The 22,866-nt window shown below is 42.1% G+C and overlaps 1 protein-coding gene across 1 annotated transcript; it reads right to left on the minus strand.

Annotated features, from left to right (window-relative positions):
- Nucleotides 1-817: 817 nt before the first annotated feature.
- On the minus strand, nt 818-22,866 carry LOC135228398 (protein FAM90A27P-like). Its single transcript, XM_064274180.1, has 3 exons — nt 22,772-22,866; nt 22,207-22,315; nt 818-1,609 (listed from the first exon to the last, which is right to left on the minus strand). The coding sequence occupies exons 1-3, from the start codon at nt 22,864-22,866 to the stop codon at nt 818-820; spliced, it is 996 nt and encodes a 331-aa protein (XP_064130250.1).

Raw genomic sequence — 22,866 nt, forward strand, 5'->3', positions numbered from 1 at the left:
ATGCGTATTTCAAGCAAATTCTAGGTCCAAGAATAAACTGTGTGTATGGAAGTTCTTCTTACTATCCAGTTAATCAAACAAATACATATTTATATGGAGCTTTGGGGTTTAGATTATGTGCAAATAAAAATACCCACACAAAATGTCGTACCTGTGAACATTTTATTAACATTGAAGAAAATTTACAATACAACTTTCCAGTAAATGTAAATAACAAAAAAGATCAATAGAATATTCCCAATGCTGGTTTCCACTTAAACATTCCCACAGACTCAAAACCTTAGCCTCAGTACACGGCACTGCTTAAATCACACAGATCCCACTGATGGGTTCTTTAAGTCTTTCCAAAACTTACTCACTTTCACACCAAATACAATGAATTACATAGCTTCCAGTGACAGTATACTTGAATATTTACTCCCATGTTGACTTAGTTCCTATCAAAATGACTAAATTACAACAACTATTTACTATAGGCCTGTTGCATAAGGTCCATATTATATACAACTTAATATGCAAAATTAAAATAGGCAGTCTCGGCATGTCTGTCTTTTGACAATACCTGAGAGTCCACCATTGCACTCCCACCACATCTGAGGATGTGATTCAACAAATACACCCTGTTCCCTGCATCTTTCCCCTCTGTGCTCATTTAGTCACAATCCATTGATGTGAGGCTTGAGGCTGAGGGTCCCTACCATAGAGGTCTCACTCCCAGTCACTCCCCTTAAAAGGAGGCCAGAAGCCTCACTAGAATCCGGGAACTGTGTCTCTCGCAATTCTCAAGAACCTAAGGGCTCCCTACAACAGGTGTAGGCTACTCAGGAGGGAGAGAGGTGGGAGATGTTCTGAACCTGGAGCTCCACTGTCCATTTTCCATTCTTGTGAAGACAATTCTGAGTGGCTGTCGTGCAACAGAGCTAGAAAGTGGGGGTGGAAGGATAGGGCTGGTTTCGACAGTATTCAGGTGAGGTCTACTGTGTGGTGGCTGGAGGTCAGTCATTCTGGTGACTTGGGGTGGCCCGTTGGGTCCAAATTCAGTTGAATTGGAGAGAGGCTGGCCAGCTCCCACATCAGGTCTCTTTCTGCTCTGTTGCACAATCTGGAGGGTTGTGAGTTTTGCTTTCTTTGCAGGATTCAAGCAGTTTTGTTCGGGGGTCTGGGCAGATCTTTTTCCTGGTGCCTGAATGCTGAGTGCAGAGTCCTGGCCCCTTCTACCTCTGGCAGGCTGTGGACTGGATTTTGAGATCCTATCAGGACCCTGGGCTTGTGCCTGGGGGCTGAGGACATGGCCCAGGGCAAGGGTTTTTGAGGCCGGCTGGGAAACATAATAAGCACAAGCATCACATCTGTTGTCTGTTGTCTTGGCCAGGACGGTAGAGTCCTGGCCAAAGTGTTTGGTTGCTGGCTGAGAAGAGCCAGTGATATCCACTTCTTCTTTAGTTTGTCCGTGAGATGAGAAGAAGCTTGGATCGTGATCTTGGATAGGAGACCTTTCAGGGAAGATGGATTTCTGGTCAGGTTTCCTTACATGTGGCCAGTTTCTGAGAGAAGGGTCCAGGGCAGATCGTACCTTGGTAGTGTGAACGGGCATGGGCCTGCAAGGGTGCTGTGGGAGAAGACACCGCAGAGCATATATTAGGCTTTCCTCCAAGTCAAGTGGAAAAGAAAAATCAACCAACATAAAGGCATGAAAGTTTTCGAATTTTCTCTAACGGTGGAAGAAATACAGGCAGTCTCTTTGGATATGAAGAGGTACCCAACCTCAGTTAGGCTCAGGGAAAATAAGCTGCAATATCAGCTAGATACATTGTTCCCATCACACTGAAAACTATCAACTTTTGTACTATCGTATCTTGCTTAATGACGTGGAACAAGCCCTTTCCTACAGACTTCTATGGGGTGGACATGGCTAAAGGTCTTTTGAAGGCAGATGGATGGCTAATGTCTTTTCAAGAGATATTTGGAAATATGTAACACAACTTAAAAGATGCATATTTTCCCATGTAGGAGTCCTCCTCTTGGAAGGCATCTGACTAAATCACTTATACCTATGCACGAAATGCTCCCACTAGCATGTTTTTGGTAGGCACACAAGAAATATTACAAAAACAAAGGGAAAATGGCATCCAAAATGCATACAAAAATTTGAAATTCTATTGGCCAGAACAGAATTTTAAAACCTCTTGGCACAGAAGGGACATGGGAGTGAAGAAAAACTCGCTTACACAGAAGAGAAATAGAGCAGGGAACCTGCTTGACTCACCCTTAAGTAGTCAAAAGATTCTGTCGATTCCTTCCAATTTTGCTACTGCTTCCCTTCGGGTCTCTTGGGAAATTTCTGGAGTAGAGCTTTTCTGTCATACTCTCCTTGCCTGATGGGAAAAAGAAAAACGTGTTAAGAGGACACACCCCAGGTTACTCTCCCAACATAAGATAAGAATTCTGGGGTCCCAGTTCTATTGTTTTGGGATGAGGGAGGTATTGAATCACTGTGATCTTTTCCAAGGCTGCCCAGTCCCTCATCTCAGATTCATCCTACAACCCATTCACCCCCACATTTTGTCCATTCTCTACTGTAAGCTACATTCTGTTGTATTGTCCCTGCCATGTTCAAGTTCAAAGCTCCAAGATTTACCCTGGCCCCTCCCCTTAGTGATTATCCGGGAGCATATTCAGCCCTTGGCTATTTCTCTCCAGTTACCCTGTCCTATTTCTCTCCAGTTACTCTGATGGCAGGACACACGACATAGAGATGAAAACACATCATCTCTTTCAATACACAAGGACTTTCCATGTTCCTCACCTTTGTCTTTGTTCCTTCTCTCTTTCCAAGTTGTTAAAGGGCCAAAGAGTCTGAGGCTCCTGGGGTTTCTTTGGCTCCATGTTCTCCTTCATCTTCTTTGAGCCCAAGGCTTTGGGCACTACAACCCTACTCCAGCACTTTATGGGGCACCTCTTACTTCTTGCTGTGTGCCCAAAGGCTCCGCAGTTCTTACACTTCCTCCGTGGGTGGAGAAAGGGCTGGTTGGTGACTCAGCAGAAATAACAGGCAGATTTCAAAGCTCAGTATAAGATCAGATTTTAATAGTTAGGTCTTGTTTTGAGAAGGGAACATCTGCACATGGCCCGATACGTGTAAGGAATTTCAGGGGATTATGGCCCTGCCCATGTTAGAGCAGGGGACTGGGAGGAACAACTGGGAAGTCTAAGGATGAGGATTATGAGCCAGATTTCAAGACATTGACAAACACTAGGCTGGAAAGGACACTAACTAGGGAGTAAGACTCCTCCTCAAACACTATAAATGGGCTAATTAGCCCGGTGAGAAGGTCGCAAACAGGACCAGCCTTAAATGAGAAAGAACAATTGAGTTAAGGACACAAAAGTTTACATCTTCAAACCATCTCTCTGGAATCCATTCAGCCCTTCTGGTTCCTGAGAGGTCCAAGCCTCCACTTACCCTGGGATCTTCCTGCTCTGGTTGGGGAACATTTTGTGCCACCGGTCCTCTCCATTGCCTCTTCATGGTCTGGACTTTATGAGGTCTGTCAGGCTGACCCTATGTGTATTCAACTGCCGTCTGCCTCAGCTCCTTCAAGCTTCAGGCCAGTCTTCCTCAGAAATTGACTTGCTTTCCTGAATCACGAGATGAGGAAAACATTGTATATAGATGGAGACAAAATTCTTCATACGCCTTCATCTCCCAATCGGTATGAAGGTGCCCACTAAGTCAAGTCTAGATCATTTTCCTCAGCTCGCAAAGTCATCTCACCCTCTATCACGATTACCTCCTCCCACAAAGGGAGCTATCTGCCCTCAGATCAAACTCTTGTCACATAGTTGGTGAATTAGAATTTGTACCATTGAATGAATGGTTCTGATTTTGATAATTTAGCATAATCGACTGTACAAGGAAAAAAAAGCCTAAGTTTCCCCAGACTTACAAAAAACTCAAAGGTTATGGGAATGGTATGTCCATTCTTTGTTAAATTTATATAAAAGTCTGGGGAAAAAAATATTCTCTTCTTAAAAGCTAAAACTTCCACCTTTTACATGTTCCAGTCAAGTCGATTCCGACTGATAGCAACCCTATATGACAGAGTAAAACTACCCTATAGGGCTTCCGAGGAGTGGCTGGTACACTCAAACTGCCACCCTTGTGGTTAGCAGCCCAGTGCTTAACCACTGCAACACCAGGACTTCACCTTTTATATGAGAGGAGGCAATTTCCAATGACGAATGAACACCGAAAATCATTGTCTCCCTTAGTAGATTGGGACCTTCACAGTTGATGACCTGGACTGTTTTGTTTAGTGGTTTACCTTCATTGTCTCACGTTATAACTCATTTCTGATAAATGCACAATGAATCTACATGAAATAAGAATGCACAATTTAATTCTTTAGTCTTTTAATTACTTTGGCAAAACCACCAGGACTCTACAACTACTCATGCACTATCCCACACAAGGCAGGACACTGGGCTATATTTACTTTGAAACTCAAATCTTCATGCAATAATTGAATTCAGAATGATACATTTTATCAGCCTTTAAAATGCTAAACAATGCTTACCTCCCTACAAAGTGCCAAAACACTGTAGATTTTCAAAAGGACTATATCTCTGAGCATTTAAAAGAAGTTAAAATTAAAAAAATAAATAAAAGACTAACCTGAAGCCCAGCTGTCTGTGGCTGTGTCAACAGATCCTTAATGGATGGATACTGGGATGGCTCCGTGGTACAGGTTCCAGGGCATGAGATTCCAAAATAAGCAGTAGGATTCCTTCTCAAAGCCTCTGAATAGGCTAAATAGCCGGGAGAGGAGCTCACAAACCTGAAGAGAAGACCGGACTGGACTAAGAACAATGGACTCACAAGCTTTTATGTTGTCTCAAAGTCATGTGATTTATGTGCTCTTTAATCGAATCAATTCCATCCATCACATTCAATTAATCCATATAACCCAATCACAGTTCATCTAATTAAATCTTTGGATTGGATCCTTTGTAATGTAATTCATTCACTCTAATGCAATCAATCAATAATTCGATTTGCTTAATCCAATCACATTTACCTATTCTAGTTAATCTAATACCACCACAGTTATCTAACCAGGTAATTTGTTAATTTGTTGCTTGCTTAATATTTCCAGTTTAAAAAAAAAAATAAATCTGGAACCTGAAGCAGTACTAGCTGAAGAAAGAATCCAATGGAAGACAGGAGGGAAAATGTGAGAAGAAGGGCCCAGACTACCATGTAGGACCAAGTAGGTAGAGCTGGATGTCACTGGGGACAGTCCCTGGTCGTGGCCACCAAGGTCGTAGGGTCCAGGCTTCTTCCCAGACAAATAACACTGGGCACAAGAGTACTGACAATCTGCTTCCTCAGACCTTGGAGGACACAAGTTCTCAAGGCACTTGGCCCTATGCAGTCTATTCGGATCTCACAGATAGACATTGGGTTACAGCGGGATATGGACATGAGTTGGGTGCATGATAAGGAGTCAAAGAGGAAATGGATTCAGGCTGAATTGGAAGAGCAGAATCCCTTGAGAGGGGCCAGTGGGGCAGGGTTGCAGATGCTTGTGTTTTGCCTGGCTGAAGAGCTGAGAAGATGGAGTCTGAGTCCAAGAAAGTTTGAATCCACCAGCTGCTCTTTGGAAACCCTATAAGGCAGTTATCCTAAGTCCCACAGGGTCACCATGAATTGGAATCGACTCCACCCCAATGGTTTGATTGTTTTCTTTAGTCTTCTTTTCTTAATCCAGAGGTAATTCCTGAGTTCCAGTCTCAGATGATCTAATCAAATCTTTAGATCCACTCCCAAAGTAATGTAAACCATTCACTCTAGGGCAATCAACCCAATCAAATTCCATTTGAGTTAATCCAATCACATTTACCTAATCTAGTTAATCTAATATAATTGCAATGATCTCATCATCTAATTTGTCAATTTGTTTTTTAAGATTTCCAGTTTAATATTTGCAGTTGTAGTTTTCATAATTAAAAAAAAAATCTTCCAAGCCTTTAAATGCTAACAAACAGCCATCTAAGATACATCAATGGGACTCAACCAACCTGGAACAAAGGAGAATGAAGAACACCAAAGACACAAGGTAATTCTGAGCCCAAGACACAGAAAGGGCTGCATAAACAAGAGACTACATGAGCCTGAGACCAGAAGAACCACATGGTGCCCAGCTACAACCAATGACTGCCCTGACAGGGAACACAACAGAGAAGGCCTGATGGAGGAGGAGACCAGTGGGATGCAGACCTCAAAATCTCATAAAAACACCAGACTCAGTGGTCTGACTGAGACTAGAAGGACCCCAGAGGTCATAGTCCCCAGACCTACTCTTAGCCCAAGACAGGAACCATTCCCAAAGCCAACTCTTCAGACAGGGATTGCACTGGACTATGGGACAGAAAATCATACAGGTGAAGAGTCAGCTTCTTGGATCAAGTAGACACATGAGACTATGTGGGCAGCTCCTGTCTGGTAGGGGAGAGGAGAGGGGAGGGAGTGTCAGAAGCTGGCCGAATGGACATGAAAATATAGAGTGGAAGGAAGGAGTGTGCTGTCTCCTAAGGGGGAGAGCAACTAGAAGTATATAACAAGTTGTAACAAGTTGTATATAAATGTTTTCTATGAGAGACTGACTTGATTTGTAGACTTTCACTTAAAGCACAATAAAAATTGTTTTTAAAAATCTTCCAAGCCCTGAAATCATGAAATTTTACCCTACATTTTCTAATGTATCTCTGTATTTTTCCAATTCTATACTTAGCCCTTGATACATTTCACATACATATTTAAAAATTTTGGGAGATGGGCATATGATTACATTTATTTTCATCCAAGATTACCAACCAAAATAACCAAATCTGTTGCCGTCCAGTCCTTTCCGACTCATAGCGGCCCTATAGGACAGAATAGAACTGCCCTAGAGAGTTTCCAATGAGTGGCTGGTGGATTTCAACTGCTGACATTTGGGCAGCATCCGAGCTCTTAACAACTGCACCACCAGAGGTCCCATCCAACATTGTTGTTGTTGTTAGGTGCCGTCGAGTCGGTTCCGACTCATAGCGACCCTATGGACAACAGAACAAAACACTGCCCAGTCCTGAGCCATCCTTGCAATCATTGTTAAGCTTGAGCTCATTGTTGCGGCCACTGTGTCAATCCACCTCATTGAGGGTCTTCCACTTTTCCAACGTTACCAAAACTTAACGAAACCCTGTTACCGTCAAGTTGATTCTGAATTATAGCGACCCTATTTTTATAGGACACAGTAGAACACCCCCATAGAGTTTCCAAGGATTGTCTGGAGGGTTTGAGCTGCTGACCTTTAAGGTAGCAGCCATAGTACTTAACCACTACACCACCAAGGTTTCCTTTCCAACATGAGGGAGTAATTATTTCCTTACTCATGTGCAAAATCAACTCTGATATTTCAGAATTTATTACACATGAAGGTCTGTTTAGGGGCAAAATACTCTAACCATTAGTCTCTGGTTTTCAAATGGAGAAATATTACGTGATCTCACCTATGTGAAATAAACAAATACACGTTGCCATTGTCATTAGGTGCTGTCAAGTTAGTTCCAACTCATAGCCACCCTACATACAACAGAATGGAAAAGTGCCCTATCCTGCACCATGCTCACAATTGTTGCATGCTTGAGCCCATTATGGCAGCCACTGTGCCAATCCATCTCCTTGAATGTCTTTTTCCCTGACCTTCCACTTTACCAAGCATGATGTCCTTCTCCAGGGACTGGCCCCTCCTGATAATATCCAAACTATGTGAGACAAAGTCTAGCAATTCTTGCTCCTGGCTGTACTTCTTCCAAGAAAAATTTGCTCAAAATTCTGTCTCTTCATGGTATATATTTGATACATTCAACACCGTAATTCAAAGGCATCAATTCTCTTTCTGTCTTCGTTATTCATTGTGCAGCTTTCCTGTGCATGTGAGGTGACTGAAGCACCATGGCTTGGGTCAAGTGCACTTTAGTCTTCAAAGTGATATCTTTGCTTTTTAACACTTTCAAGAGGTCATTTGCAGCAGGTATGTCCTATGTACTGTGTCGTTTGATTTCTTGACTGCTGTTTCCATGGGCGTTGATCCTGAATCCAAGTTAAATGAAATGATTAACAGCTTCAATATTTTCTCTGTTTATCATGATGTTGCTTATTGGTCCAGTTGTGAGACTATTTTTCTTTGCGTAGATGCATTGTTTTAGGCTGATTCTCTAGAGAAGCAGAACCAGTAAAGCGTATAAATACATAGAGAGAGAGAGAGATTTATGACAAGGAAATGGCTCAGGTGGTTTTTAGAGGTTGTGAAGTCCCAAGTCCATGAGGCAGGAAAGAGGTTTCTCCTGACTCACACAACCATAGGAGCTCACAAATCCAAGATCGGCAAGATGGAAAGCAGGACTGCTATAGCATTCTCCTGACTCATGTAGTCTAAATCACTTAGCAGGCAGCTAATATTCTGTGTTTTTCCACCGGATACAGGTAGAATTTTTTTTTTTTTTTTTTTTTTTTGTGGTAACATAAGGTCAGGGTGCATGGCTGGGGAGCTGAAATTTTACCCCCTTCTTATAGCAATACAGAACAGGATGGAATAAGTCAGGGCTAATAAAAGCACCAGATATCCCCCTCCCTGTTGTCACTGAGAAACGCCATGAAGCTGAAGCTCCACACCCATCCAGCAGCAGTGAATTTCAACATGACAGTGCAAAACAGGTGTAATAGGAATTCATGTCCACAATCTCATTTCTTCTATGTGTCACGGGTGGTTGCTGGGCATCTGAGCATCCACCCCCACTTAGCATCAACAAAGTGGAGCACAATGGAAGCAGGAAAGATGATTTCGTCTTCCTTCCCCTCCCTTGGTATCAGGGTGAAACAGTGAGATTGAAGCACCAACCCACCCTGCAATAAGGATGCAGTGTGACTCAGCCTTCTACTTCACCACTCCCTGGGGTCAGGGGAACCCAGTGGGAAACTGACCTTGCACTCACACTTGGAGGCAACAAGATGCTATGACACAGTGCTCCATTTTCACCAGCAATCCACCAGCACTCCTTGTCAGCTCAGGCTCCAAAGTATATCACAAACCTGCCCACTTTTCCCGTCGCCACGGGACCCTTAATCTTCACCATGACTCCTTCAGAAGCATCATGAGCTGCCCTCTCTATTCACCATTCTCACTCGATTCTGCCCACAGACACTTCCTAGGACATAAATTCATTCTCGTTTGAAGAGTTCAGAACAAAATCAACTTCTGCTCAGAATGCATTTTCCTCCTCTTGGAAAGAGCTCAGTCACACACATCTCTGCATGAAGAAATGCCTTCCATTAGATAGAACCTGTGTTTATCATTTATACAGATCTCTCCTGCATTCACGATTACAACAGCTGGATTGTTACTTATGCCTTGAAAATCATCTGTAAGAATTTATCCACTTTAGTCTTTCATTATCAGACATGGTATTCTGCAATTTGTTTTTATTGCCTACACTAGAATGTAAATTATCTGAAGAGGGAGACATTGTATCATTTCTACTTAAGCACCAGAAAAAAGTCATGGTCTGAAACATCAGAGACCCTCACCAAATACCTGTTAACTAATTGAACACTTGATGAGGAAGTTAATAACATACTTTAGATGAAATACAATATAAAAATAAACCACCAAATAAAATTTGTGGTATCCACTCATGGCACAAGATTGTGGGGAATTTTTCACACCTTGCTTGAAAGCAGCATCTGTGACACTGGCTGAAGCACCTGTCTTCCAACCTACACTAGATACCTGATGCTTCTCCTACATGAACCATTTATCCCAAGGATGCCTAAATATTTCTGAGTCACAATCCCCTTTAGGATCAGATGATGTTATAGACATACACACATCATATATGTTGCAAGCTACATGAAGTGCTTTATGGGTCCCGGAAAGTCATACCTCAACCACCTTATTCTTTAATAGCTCTCAAGGTTATCATACATACTATAGACAAGAAAGAAAAAGGAATTATTCTGAGAGGGGCTACAACTTATTATGCAGCTCTCCCTGGCCAGATTTCATGAAAGTTTACCTTAGAAAATGGAATCTACCCTTGCAAATATTTATTTCTTCAAGATTTTCTTTTTCAGGATCATTTTATCAAGAACAAATAAGGGGAATTTGTAGAAAATGTTTGCATAATAGATATCAAATGTGCAGTGCTTTGTGACTCAATATCTGTGAGTTAGTGTATTCACCCCCAGGAGTCCTGTGGCCTTTAGAAAATGAGACTCTCTCCCTGTTTGCAAAGATCTCCCACCTATTCTTTCTCTCAGATACCTCTGTGTTCTTCAGGGGGAAAATGTTCCCTGGAAAACAAATCTGAATGTAGAAAATGACCCATTTTCTGACCCTGAATTCTGGTGATGTTTCTGCCAAGGCGCTCAAAATCCTCCAGGGCTCACAAATGTGTTTCCTCTTAAAGATGAAACTTTTGTTCCTTGTTAAGTTATGAGGACAATAACGGATGACATTTTAAGCATAAGAAATAAATGCATCATGAGTATTTAGTCACAAAACATTTATTTTTCCATGTTTCTATTCATCTTTCCAATGTATGTACCCCTTGAAAACTAATAAAATAGACAACATCCATCAAATTGTGTTCTAAGTCTTTCACCTACCATCTACATTTATTTTCTAATTGACCCCGATCTTTGTAAATATGTTTAGATACACATAAAAATAGAAAGTGTTCAAGTCATCAACAATAACAGCAGGAACATTAAAAGAAAAATTGCCCAATATTACTCAACACAATGTTTCCTGTTCTTTAGATATGTACCAACGTAAATACATTTTTCAAGAACTATTAGTGTCTACATATCTGCAACTACTGATCTGTTGAAGTGGTTTGCTTTGTTTTTGCTGTTTGTTATCAAATATTATATTCCTAATTTCTAAAACCATTTTACCATTCCGTATGTTTATGGTATGTATTTGTACCAATTAGGCATTGGACAGAGATCTGATTTCTTACCTCAATTGCATGCTAAAAATTCTTTGTTGAGGATTTTCCTACTATGAGTTTTTTTTTATATTGCCTCAATGCTGGTGCCAGCTGATCCTGGCCTCCAGGGTGCCAGTTCAAGGCAGGTCAGGTGTGGCAAATCCTCACTACTTCTGAACCCTCTCTCCCTGCCCATGCCACTCAGTCACATTCCTGAACATTGTCTTTAATGTTCAGAGTTCCTAGACTGTCATAAATATTCAATACACCAGTATTTTTGGATCTTTGTTGTAAGAGGGACCAAAGGAAGCATCTGATTACTCAAACATCTTGGCCTCACCTCTCCCAGTATGAGTTCTCTAAGGTGAACTCCAGGTGAAGGCTTTTGAACTTAGCTTTAGAATTAGTATTTCATCAAAGTGACATCTTTAAGGCTGACTTAGGGATGAGTGATCACTGTAGACGTTCATTCATGCACTCCACCGAAAGTGTTTTGTACACTTTCAGACAGGTGGGAATCCTCTCATGTCCCAAACGTGTTGTTCCATGAGTAATGAGATTTGCACGTTTCTTTCATGGAATTTTCTCTGCATTCTGAATCTTTTTTTAGTTTTTCCCCAAGCAGCTTGCTACTCCTAGCAAAGGCTTTCCTGCCTTTTTGACTTTTTCAAGATTTATTCCTCCTCTGAGTTCTCTTGAGTATTCCAGTGCTCAAAATCCAGGTGAAGATTCTTACAGAGTTATTACAGCAGTGGAATTTATCTCCATATGAATTCTCTGGTAGATTAAAATGGAAAATTTCTGATAAAAGCTCACCCCCATGTATCGCAAAAATAAGATATCTACATCGTATGGGTTCTCTGCTCTGTATAAAGGTGAGAGCTGATGACAGATATAGTGTATCACCCCTGTGTGGGCTCTCTGTGGATATAAACTTGGCAGCTAAGTCTAAAGGCTTCTACACTTTCGTTGTATTTATAAGTTACTTTCCAGCATGACTTCTCACAAGTTCTTGAAGGCTAGCACTTTTATTAAGTGCTTTCCCACATGGCTGACACTTATATGGTTTCTCTCCAGTATAAAAGAATTCATGTTGTTGAAGGATTGAATAGTAACTATACGCCCTTCCACAATGATTACAAACATAGTTTCTTTCCTATGTGAGTTCTTACATGTTGTCCGAGATGAGAACTTTGAATAAATGCTTTCCCACATTGTTGACATTTATGGTGTCTCTCTATTGTGAAAGTGTTCATGTTGTTGAAGATTTGTATACTTACTGAAGTATCTAACACAGTGATTATTAACATAGGGTTTCTCCCCAGTGTGAGTTCTTTCATATTGTCTAAGGTCACAATATTGTCTAATAGCTTTCATACATGGCTCACCTTTATATGATTTTACTGCCCAGTGAGTAATTTCCTATTCTATAATGTTAGAGCATTGTCTAAATACTTTCCCATATTGATGACATTTTTATTGCTTCTGGGTTGGTATGAATTAGCATATGTCGACTAAATGATGAATGAAAACCGAAGGTTTTTCAACATTCATTGCAAATACATGGTTTCTCTCCCATGTGAGTTAAACCTATTGAATAGGAGGGGAACAACTTCAGGCTGAGTTAGATGGGCATATCCCATTTGTAAGAAACCCTGGGGTAGTGCAGGTGAGATGTGGGAGTGCTGTTTGGCTAAAGACATGAGAGATGGAGACCTGAGTCAGGGGTTGAGATCAGATGAGACAACTAGCAGGTATGAGGAGATCCCTAAAAAAAAAAGTTGGATTTGGATGGGCTTCTGGAAGGAAGGCCACAGCCGAAGAAATAGAAGTTGAAGGAGTTTCCATCTGCACTCAGGCTCTCTGGTCAGGAACAGGCCCTGGGATCCTGGGCTTTCTTCCCAGCCTCTAAAGATCGGTGGTGGAGACCCTGCACACGCTGCAAACTGAACTTGAATACACTCCCTCATCTTCGTCTGTACTCCATCCTGGAGACCACCTAGTGAGATACATCATAACCCATACCACGTTGGACCTATCAGCCACAGCCTTTCCACTTTCCACCTCCCGGTTGACTCAACCCCCCCACCTGTGATGTGTTGCCAGATGGGAAGAATTGGATGTATCCAACAAAGGCCATAGACACAGGAACAGCTGCATGACAAAGCCTTCCCCACCATCCTAATATCAAGTTGAAAGGAAGTACAGATCCTAGACAGCCAACTCAGTGTCCATGCCACCACTGTCATAATCTGGGTTTCTGATCTTTGATGCCAACCAAGACGTGGACTCTCCTTTGGCTCATTGCGACCTCAGACTTCTGAGGAAAATCAAGAACTGACATAGTTACTAGCAGAAGAAATCCAGTGGAAGAAGGGAGACAAAGCGTGAATGGAGGGACCCAAACATTCATGTGAGATCAAGGTGGTAGAGCAGGATGCGGGTGAGAAAGGTGCAAGGTCCTCCCCACCAATGTCGTAGCATCCACACTTCTTCCCAGACATGTAACATTGGACACAAGAGTACTGACAGTCTGCCTTCCTCAGACTTTCTGAGATACAAGTTCTCAAGGTATCTGACTTTACACCACCTACGAAGATCTCACAGTTAGGCACTGAGCGACAGGGGAAAATGTATGGGAGTTGTGTGCATGATGAAGAGTCAAAGGGGAGATAAACTCAGGCCGCATCGCAATTGAATCCGCACCCCCCTCCCACCTACGATCTCTCTCTGGATGGGTAGAATCAGGACATGTCCCAAAAAAGTCATAGACACAAGACCAGTTGAATGACAAAGGCTTGCCCATCATCGTAATGTCACTTCAAAGGGAATTGCAGAACCTAGCAAGCTGACTGAGTGACCCTGCCACAACTGTCATAATCTGGGTTTCTGATCTGCATTGCTTTCTTCTCACTTGTACTAATTCCAGAGGCCTCAGTGAGAGGTGACTCCAGAGCTGAAAATGTATGCAATTTGGCATGTTGATGGTAAACAAGCTGAGACGGATCCTTCCTGGATAGAGCACTCTGTTCTTAGCCACCTTCACCACATGTCAGGTGATCCAAAAAAATGTATACAAGTTCCTAGGTGTAATCAACTTGAACCTGGGGGAAAGAAGCCTGCCTCAGCTCCCATCCCAGGCAACAGGTGGCCTGCACTTCTGCCCATTGGGACTTGAGGCTACACTCTCAATGTCTAGGAAAATGAGGAATCCAAATCAGCTACTACGGAAGAAGTAATTCAGTGGAAGAAGGGAGGTAAACCATGAATGAATGGGCCAGAACAATCATGTGTTACCAAGGTGGGAAAGCTTGATGTAGATAGGGACAGGGACAGGTACTGACCAACAAGGTCTTAGGGTCTAGACTACTTCCCAGACATGTAACACTGGGCACAAGAGTACTGATATTTCTACCACCCTCACACCATCGAGGACACAAGTTTTCAAGGCATCTGACAGTGCAGAGTCTACTGGAATCTCACAGATAGTCACCGTGTGATGGGGGATTTGAATGGGACTTCGGTGTATAAAGAAAAGTTAAAGGGAAAATCAACAAATACTCGGTTAAATATTCAGAGACCATTTAGAGAGGACAGCAGGGTAGGGTGGTGGGTGATTGTGTGTTGTGAGACTGAAGAAATGAGAAGATGGAGTCTGAGTCAAAGACACAGGAGACGAAACTGGCAAGTAAATTCCGATTCCTATGTTGAGTTAGCTTGGATGTGTTTCCTGAAGTAAGTATCCAGTCCAAAGAACAGGGGCTGAAGGGCCTCCTGTCTTAGTTCAGGCTCTCTATGGCCAGGATCAGGACATGGAGTCTTGCCCTTTCATCCTGGACACACAGGAACCACGGTGGAGACCCTGCACACTTCACAAAAGGAACTCCGAGACATGTCCTCTGCCTTCATTTTGAATCCACCCCCACAGACCATTTAAAAAGGTGTCCTCTTTGTTCCTGCCCATTTGGGACTTATTTAGACACAACCCTTTCCGGTTCCACCTCCAAATTCTGCAGCCACCCCCCAAATCGTGACTCTTACTTCTGATAGGTAAAAAAGGACAATGTTCCAAACAGGACAGAATGACTGAAGCACTTCAGATCTACTTTTCTCCGTGTTAATACCACGTGGAAGGAGGTACAGAGTTTAGCAAGCTGACAGCAGTCCCTGGGCTCCCAGTGGTAATCCAAGTTTCCTCCTTTATTGCTTTGGCACTGTGTGCTGAGTTCCAGAGATCTATGCGGGATACTATGATAGAATTTTAAAAGACCAACGATTTCCTCATTGCACATACCTTTTGCACCAACATAAATGACAACTATATATGGGTACTTCACCAGAAGGAGTAAGAAGGAATGAAATCGACTACATCTGTGGAAAAAGATGATAGAAAAGTTCAGTATCATCAGTCAGGAGAAGGCCAAGGGCCAACTGTGGAAAAAAAAAACAGACCATCAATTGCTCATATGGAAGTTCAAGTTAAAACTGAGAAAATTAGAACAAGCCCATATGGGAGAAAATATACTATTCAGCATATCCCCCTGAATTTAGAAATCATTTCAAGAATAGATTTGAGGCATTGAAAGACTAATGATCCAAGACTAGACAAGTTGTGGAATGACATCAAAGACATCATAAATGAACAAAGAAAGAGGCCATTAAATAGACAAGAAAGAAAAGACCAAAATGGGTGTCAGAAGAGACTCTGAAACTTGCTCTTCAACATCAAGCAGCTAAAGCAAAAGGAAGAAATGATGAAGAAAAAGAACTGAACAGAAGATTTCAAAGGGTGGCTGGAGAAAACAAAGTAAACTACTATACTGACATGTGCAAAGAGCTGGAGATATAAAACCAAAAGGGGAGAACACACTCGGCATTTCTGAAGCTGAAAGAACTGAAGAAAAAATTCAAGCCTCAAGTTCCAACAGTAAGGAATTCTAGGGGGAAAATATTAATCAAAACAGGAAGAACCAAAAGAAGATGGAAGGAATACACAGACTCATTATACCAAAAAAATTGGTCTATGTTCAACCATTTCCAGAGTTATCATATGATTGGGAACCCATGATACAGAAGGAAGAAGTCCAAGCTGCACTGAAGGCATTGGTGAAAAACAAGGCCCCAGGAGTTGACAGAATATCAATTGAAATGTTTCAACAAATGGATGCAGCACTGCAAGTGCTGGCTCCTCTACGCCAAGAAATTTGGAGGACAGCTACCTGGTCAACTGGCTGGAAGAGATCCATATTTATGCCTATACCCAAGAAAAGTGATCCAACAGAATGAGAAAATTATTGAAAACTATCACATTAAGCATTAATATCACATGCAAGAAACATTTTGCTGAAAATCATTCCAAAGCAGCTGCAGCCATGTGTCAACAGACAACTACAAGAAATTCGGGCCAGATTCAGAAAAGGACATGAACCCAGGGGTATCATTGCTGGTGTCCGATGGATCCTGGCTGAAAGCAGACAATACCAGAAGGATGTTTACTTGTGTTTTATTGACTATGTAAAGGCATTTGACTGTGTGGAATCATAACAAATAATGGAGAGCATTGCAAAGAATGGGAATTCCAGAACACTTAATTGGGCTCATGAGGAACCTCTACATACATCAGGAGGCAGTTGTTCTGACAGAACAAGGGGATACTGCATGGTATACAGTCAGGAAAGGTGTGCAGCAGGGGTGTATACTTTCACCTTACCTGTTCAATCTGTATGCTGAGCAGATAATCCGAGAAACCCAACTATATGAAGAAAACAGGGGCATCAGAATTGCAGGAAGACTCATTACCAACCTGCGTTATGTGGATGACAGAACCTTGCCTGCTGAAAGTGAAAAGGAGTTGAAACACTTATTGATGAAGACTGAAGACCACATCCTTCAGTATGGATTACACTTCAACTCAAGAAAACAAAAACCCTCACAACTGTATCAATAAGCCACATTATAATAAACGCAAGAAAGATTGAAGCTGTCAAGAATTTCATTATACTTGGACCCACAGTCAACACGCATGGACGCAACAGTCAAGAAATCAAAAGATGCATTGCATTGAGCAAATCCGCTGAAAGAATCTTTTTAAAGTGTTGAAAACCAAAGATTTCACCCTGAAGACTACGGTGCACCTGACCCAAGCCATGGTAGTGTCAATCGCACCATATGCATGTGAAAGCTGGACAATGAATATGGAAGACCTCAAATTGACTCTTTTGAATGGTGGTACGGCGAAGACTATTGAATATACGATGGACTGCCAAAAGAACAAACAAATCTGTCTTGGAAGAAGTACAGCCAGAATGCTCCTTAGAAGAAAGGATGGCAAGACTGCATCTTACATAATCTGGACGTGTTGTCAGGAAGGATCAGTCCCCGGAGAAGGACATCATGCTTCGTAAAGTACAGGGTCAGCAGAAAAGAGGAAGGCCCTCAACGAGATGGATTGACACAATGGCTGCAACAATGGGCTCAATCATAACAACGATTGTGATGATAGTGCAACACTGGGCATTGTTTTGTTCTGTGCTACATAGCGTCACTATGAATTGGAACTGACTCAAGGGCACCTAACAACAACAACAGGCAAGAGATGGAGCCTCGGTGGGGCTTACACATTATCTGGTTCATTGCAAACACCCTGATCCCATTCTGGGCTTCTTCCTACGTCCACCTCCCAGTAATGGCAGCCAGAGGTGGATGTAGGGGAGCCAAGGACACACATAAAGTTAAATCCCTCAGCACTATCTTCCCAATTGTGTATGAAATCTCAGTATCCAATGCTCTGCTGGCCCTCAGAAATTATGAGGTTACTGTTGTCTGTGTCAACATCTAAGGTCATATCCACTTGGTACTCCGGCATCCTTTTTTCCATACGTAGAATAGGTCCCAGCTGAGGCTCCAGTTCCTTGATACTAGAAATCACCTCATGCAGGTGGAAATCCTGTCTGATGTCTTTCTTCTTAGTAACCTCAGGGAAGAAAGGACACAATAAACCTTCCCACGAGGCTGCATTGCAGTGTATGAAAGGAGTAAAGCAGCAGGCATATCCACATTTCAGCTACATGGGGATTTGAAGATAACCCCAGCATATAGGACATCTGCTTGCTTTTTACATTGTTCAGCCATGGACACTTTCTATCAGCAGGTTCTTCTCTGGCCTCCGGTATCTTCTACCAACAGTCAGTTCTGGAGTGATGTCCACAGAATTGGAGCTTTTATAAAGGGAGTCCCTCCTCCCACCTACCAACATACTGACTCTTTAACTCAATCAGACTTTGATTAAGTTCTGACATAAATGAGATTTTTATTGATACAATAGAGAGCTCACCAAAACCAAAGTAGATAATTTTATCTTGAGAGTGATTTATTTTAAATATGAAAAAATTGCTATAGTATCATCTAGACAAGATCCTGAATATTAAGTCTGTTCACCTGGATTGAGAACCGAAACATTTCAAATAAAATATTTGGTATCAGTTGTAATCCTTAAGAATGGAGCTAGTTTGAAATACTTCTTGTTCACAAAAGGAAAACCTCAGCTCTGGGTAAAGGAAATAAAACCATATCAGAAGCTTTTTTAGAAATCACATTCATCACACCACAGTCGTTTCTAAAAGGACTTTTTCCCAGATTATAAAGATCCTCCCTTAAAAGCGTAGTAAAAATCTCCAAAACTGTTCCCCAATACTCCAGGTCAAGACAGTCAAGGTCCGGGATTTTTGTTGACTCAACAGGCACGACCACCAGATTAACAACAACATATATATTTCGAGCCCTGGTGGTACAGTGGATGAGAGCTCAGCTGCCAATATTTCGACAGAGAGAGAGATCAAGCCCTGGTTAAGCAGGGTTCAGCACTTGGCTGCTAACAGAGATCGGAGGTCCAACCATGTGGAAATCAGCTTCCAAAAAGATGGCAGCCTTGGAAATCCTATGGGGCAGCTCTATTCTGTCCTATAGAGTCACATGCAAATCAAAACTAACTTCAGCAGCAGGTTTCGGTATTTTTGTTTACGTATGTATGAAAGTGTGCATGTGTGCAAAAATGAATGTGCATATGTGTATACATGATGTGTATTTACCTTATTATCTCAGTAAATGTTATTTATTTTACTGCCAATTTACAATAGTCTGCCATCATAGATTTACATCACACAGGAAAATCACATCAGATGACAAAATGGTAGACAATCACACAATACTGGAAATCACAGCCTAGCCATATTGACACACTGTAGGGGGACACGAGTCAATCCATAACAAAGACCTTTGACTGTATTTTTTAATGGGGTTGTCTGTATATTTGTGGTTAAGTTGCAAAACTTGTTTTCTCTCTTTTTTAAATTTGGATTTTAAACCCTTATTAGAGGTGGCTCCTGATTATTTTCTCCCAATCTGTATTTTGTCTCTTCACTTTCTTGATATCTCCACATCTTTCTTATGCACCTTATCGCCCAACTAGTAGGTAGCTATGCTAAAGGAATGAGGCCCCGGAGAAATAAAAAAGCACTCTAGAAAGAGGTGCTGCATATGGAGGGAGAAGCAAGTTATTTGCTGTTCCTAAGGAAATCAAACTCCCTAAAAGGCCTGCCTCTTTCTCTTGATCAGGGTCGAAAATGTAGACAGCAAAACCTTGAAGAGTTAGCTTTGCCCGCCATACCCAGTGCTTCTCACACTCTGGGGAACACTTAATTCGTCTGCAGAATCTTTAACAATTCCCTTGCCCAAGCCTCACGCAACACACAGTCAATTTCTATTTCTGGGCTGAGTATCCATGTAAATTAAAGTTCACCAAGTGACTCATATGAGTCAAATCAGTCCACAAGACGTGCTTCTCACAACTTAATATGCACATGAATCCATTGAGAACATTGCTATTTTGATGCAGTAGGGCTGGGTTACACCCGAAAGTCTGCATTGCTGGCAAATTCTAGGTCCAAGAATAAACCGTGGGTATGGAAGTCTTGTTTATTCTCAAGTTAATCAAATGAATAAATATTCTATGGACCTTTGGTGTTTAGATTATGTGCAAATAAAAATACCGAGATAAAATGTCATATTTGTGAACATTTTATTAATATTGAAGAAAATTTACAATACAGCTTTACAGTAAACGTTACGAACAAAAGATCAATAGACTGTTCCCAATAATGGTTTCCACTTAAACGTTCCCACAGACTCAGTACAGGACACTGCTTAAATGAGACAGATCGCACTGATGGGTTCTTTAAGTCTTTCCAAAATCTAGTCACTTTCACAGCAAATACAGTTAATCGCATAGCTTCCAGTGACATTATACTGGAATATTTACTCCCATATCGACTTAGTTCCTTACAAAATCACTAAATTACAACAACTACCATAGGCCTGTTGCATAAGGTCCATATTATATACAACTTAATGTACAAAATTCAAACAGGCAGTCTCGGCATGTCTGTCTTTTGACAATACCTGAGATTCCACCTTTGCACGCACATCACATCTGAGGATGTGATTCAACAAACACAGCCTGCCCCCTGCATCTTTCCCCTCTGTGCTCATTTAGTCACTATCAATTCATGTGAGGCTCGAGGCCGAGGGTCCCTACCATAGAGGTCTCACTCCCAGTCATTCTCCTTAAAAGGAAGCCAGAAGCCTCACTAGAATCCGGGAACTGAGTCTCTCACAATTCTCAAGAACACAAGGGCTCCCTACAAGAGGTGTAGACTACTTAGGAGGGAGAGAGGGGGGAGATGTTCTGAACCTGGAGCTCCACTGTCCATTTTCCATTCTTGTGAAGACAATTCTGAGTGGCTGTCGTGGAACAGGGTTAGAAAGTGTGGGTGAAAGTATAGGGCTCGTTTCGACAGTATTCAGTAGAGATGTGCTGTGTGGAGGCTGGAGGTCTATCATCCTGGTGACTTGGGGTGACCCTTTGGGTCCAAATTCAGTTGTGTTGGAGAGAGGCTGGCCACTTTGCAATCTAGGTTTCTGACTGTTCTGCTGCAGGATCTGGAGGGTCGTGAGTTTCACTTTTTTTGCAGGATTCAAGCAATTCTGTGTGGGGGTCTGTGCAGATCTTTTTCCTAGTGCCTTGATGCTAAGTGGAGAGTCCTGGCCCCTTCTATGTCTCACAGACTGTAGTCTGGATTTTGAGATCCTATCAGGACCCTCGACTTGTGCCTGGGGGCTGAGGACATGGCCCAGGGCAAGGGTTTTTGAGGCCGGCTGGGAAACATAATAAGCACAACCATCACATCTGCTGTCTGTTGTCTTGGCCATGAGGGTAGAGTCCTGGCCAAAGTGTTCGTGTGCTGGCCGAGAAGAGTCGGTGATATCCACTTCTTGTCCTTTAGTTTGTTCATGAGGTGAGAAAAAACTCAGATCATGATCTTGGATAGGACACCATGCAGGGAAGATGGATTTCCCATCAGGTTTCCTTACAGGTGGCCAGTTTCTGAGACCAGGGTCCAGGACAGATCGTGTCTTGGAAGTGTGAACGGGCATGGACCTCCAAGGGTGCTGTGGGAGAAGACACCACAGGACATATATTAGGATTTCCTCCAAGTCAAGTGGAAAAGAAAAATCCACCAACATAAAGACATGGAAGTTATCGAATTTTCTCTAACAGTGGAAGAAATACAGGCAGTCTCTTTGTATATGAAGAGGTACCCAAACTCAGTTGGGCTCAGGGGAAATAAACGACACTATCAACTGGTTATATTGTTCCCACCACACTGAAAATTATAAATTTTTTATATTCTCTTGCTTAATTATGTGGAACAAGCTTTTTCCTACAGGCTCCTATGGAGTGGACACGGCTAAAGTTCTTTTGAAGGCAGATTGATGGCTAATATGTTTTCAAGAGATATTGGGAAACATGTAACACAACTTAAAAGATGCACATTTTCCCATGTAGGAGTCTATCTCTTGGAAGGCATCTAATTCACTCACTTACACCTATCCACGGAAATGCTCCCACTAGCCTGTTTTTGGTAGGTATGCAAGAAATATTACAAAAACAAAGAAGCAAAAAGAAAATGGTGCCTGATATGTATACAAAAAATTTGGAAACCTTTGGGCCAGAATAGAATTTTAAAAGCACTTGTCACAGAAGGGGCATGGGAGTGAAGAAAATCAAGCATACATAGAACAGAAATAGAGTGGGGAACCCGGCTGACTCACCCTCAAGTAGTCACAAGATTCTGTCGATTCCTTCCAATATTGCTGCTGTTTCTCTTTGGGTCTCTTGGGAAATTTCTGGAGTAGAGCTTTCCTCTCATGCTCTTCTTCCCTGATTGGAAAACAGAAAAAAACCTATTAAGTGGACATGCCCCAACTTATTGTCCCAACCTTGGATTAGTATTCCAGGGGCCCAGTCCTATTCATGGTTTTGGGATGAGGGAGGTAATGACTCACTGTGATCTTTTCCAAGGTTGCCTATTCCCTCATCTCAGTTTCATCCTCCAACCTCATTCAGCCCCCTAGATTTTGTCCGTTCTGTGCTTTAAGTTAGAGTCTGCTGTTTTGTCCCTACCATGAGCAAAGATAAAAGATATGCCCCACCCCCTTCCCTTAGAGATTGTCTGGTACTAGAATTATCTCCTGAATGTGGACACCTGGAGCATATTGAGCTCTTGGTTATTTCTCTCCAGTTTTCCTGTCCTTCTCTGGAGATAGCTGGACACACGACATAGAGATGAAAACACATCATCTACTTTATTACCCAAGGACTTTCCATGTTTCTTACCTTTGTCTTTGTTCCTTCTCTCTTTCCAAGTTGTTAAAGGGCCAAAGGGTCTGAGGCTCCTGGGGCTTCTTTGGCTCCAGGTTCTCCTTCTTCAT

Source organism: Loxodonta africana, chromosome 21 (assembly GCF_030014295.1).
Source record: "Loxodonta africana isolate mLoxAfr1 chromosome 21, mLoxAfr1.hap2, whole genome shotgun sequence".
NCBI classification, from domain to species: domain Eukaryota; kingdom Metazoa; phylum Chordata; class Mammalia; order Proboscidea; family Elephantidae; genus Loxodonta; species Loxodonta africana.

Bases quoted from the DNA above. Each gene is read 5' to 3' on its own strand.
- LOC135228398 (XM_064274180.1), bottom strand. From the start codon at position 22,866: ATGAAGAAGGAGAACCTGGAGCCAAAGAAGCCCCAGGAGCCTCAGACC. The intron at 22,316-22,771 runs GTAAGAAACATG...TTTTCCAATCAG, and splicing joins GAGAAGGAACAAAGACAAAG to GGAAGAAGAGCATGAGAGGA. The intron at 1,610-22,206 runs GTGAGTCAGCCG...CTTCTCCCACAG, and splicing joins AATCTTGTGACTACTTGAGG to CACCCTTGCAGGCCCATGCC.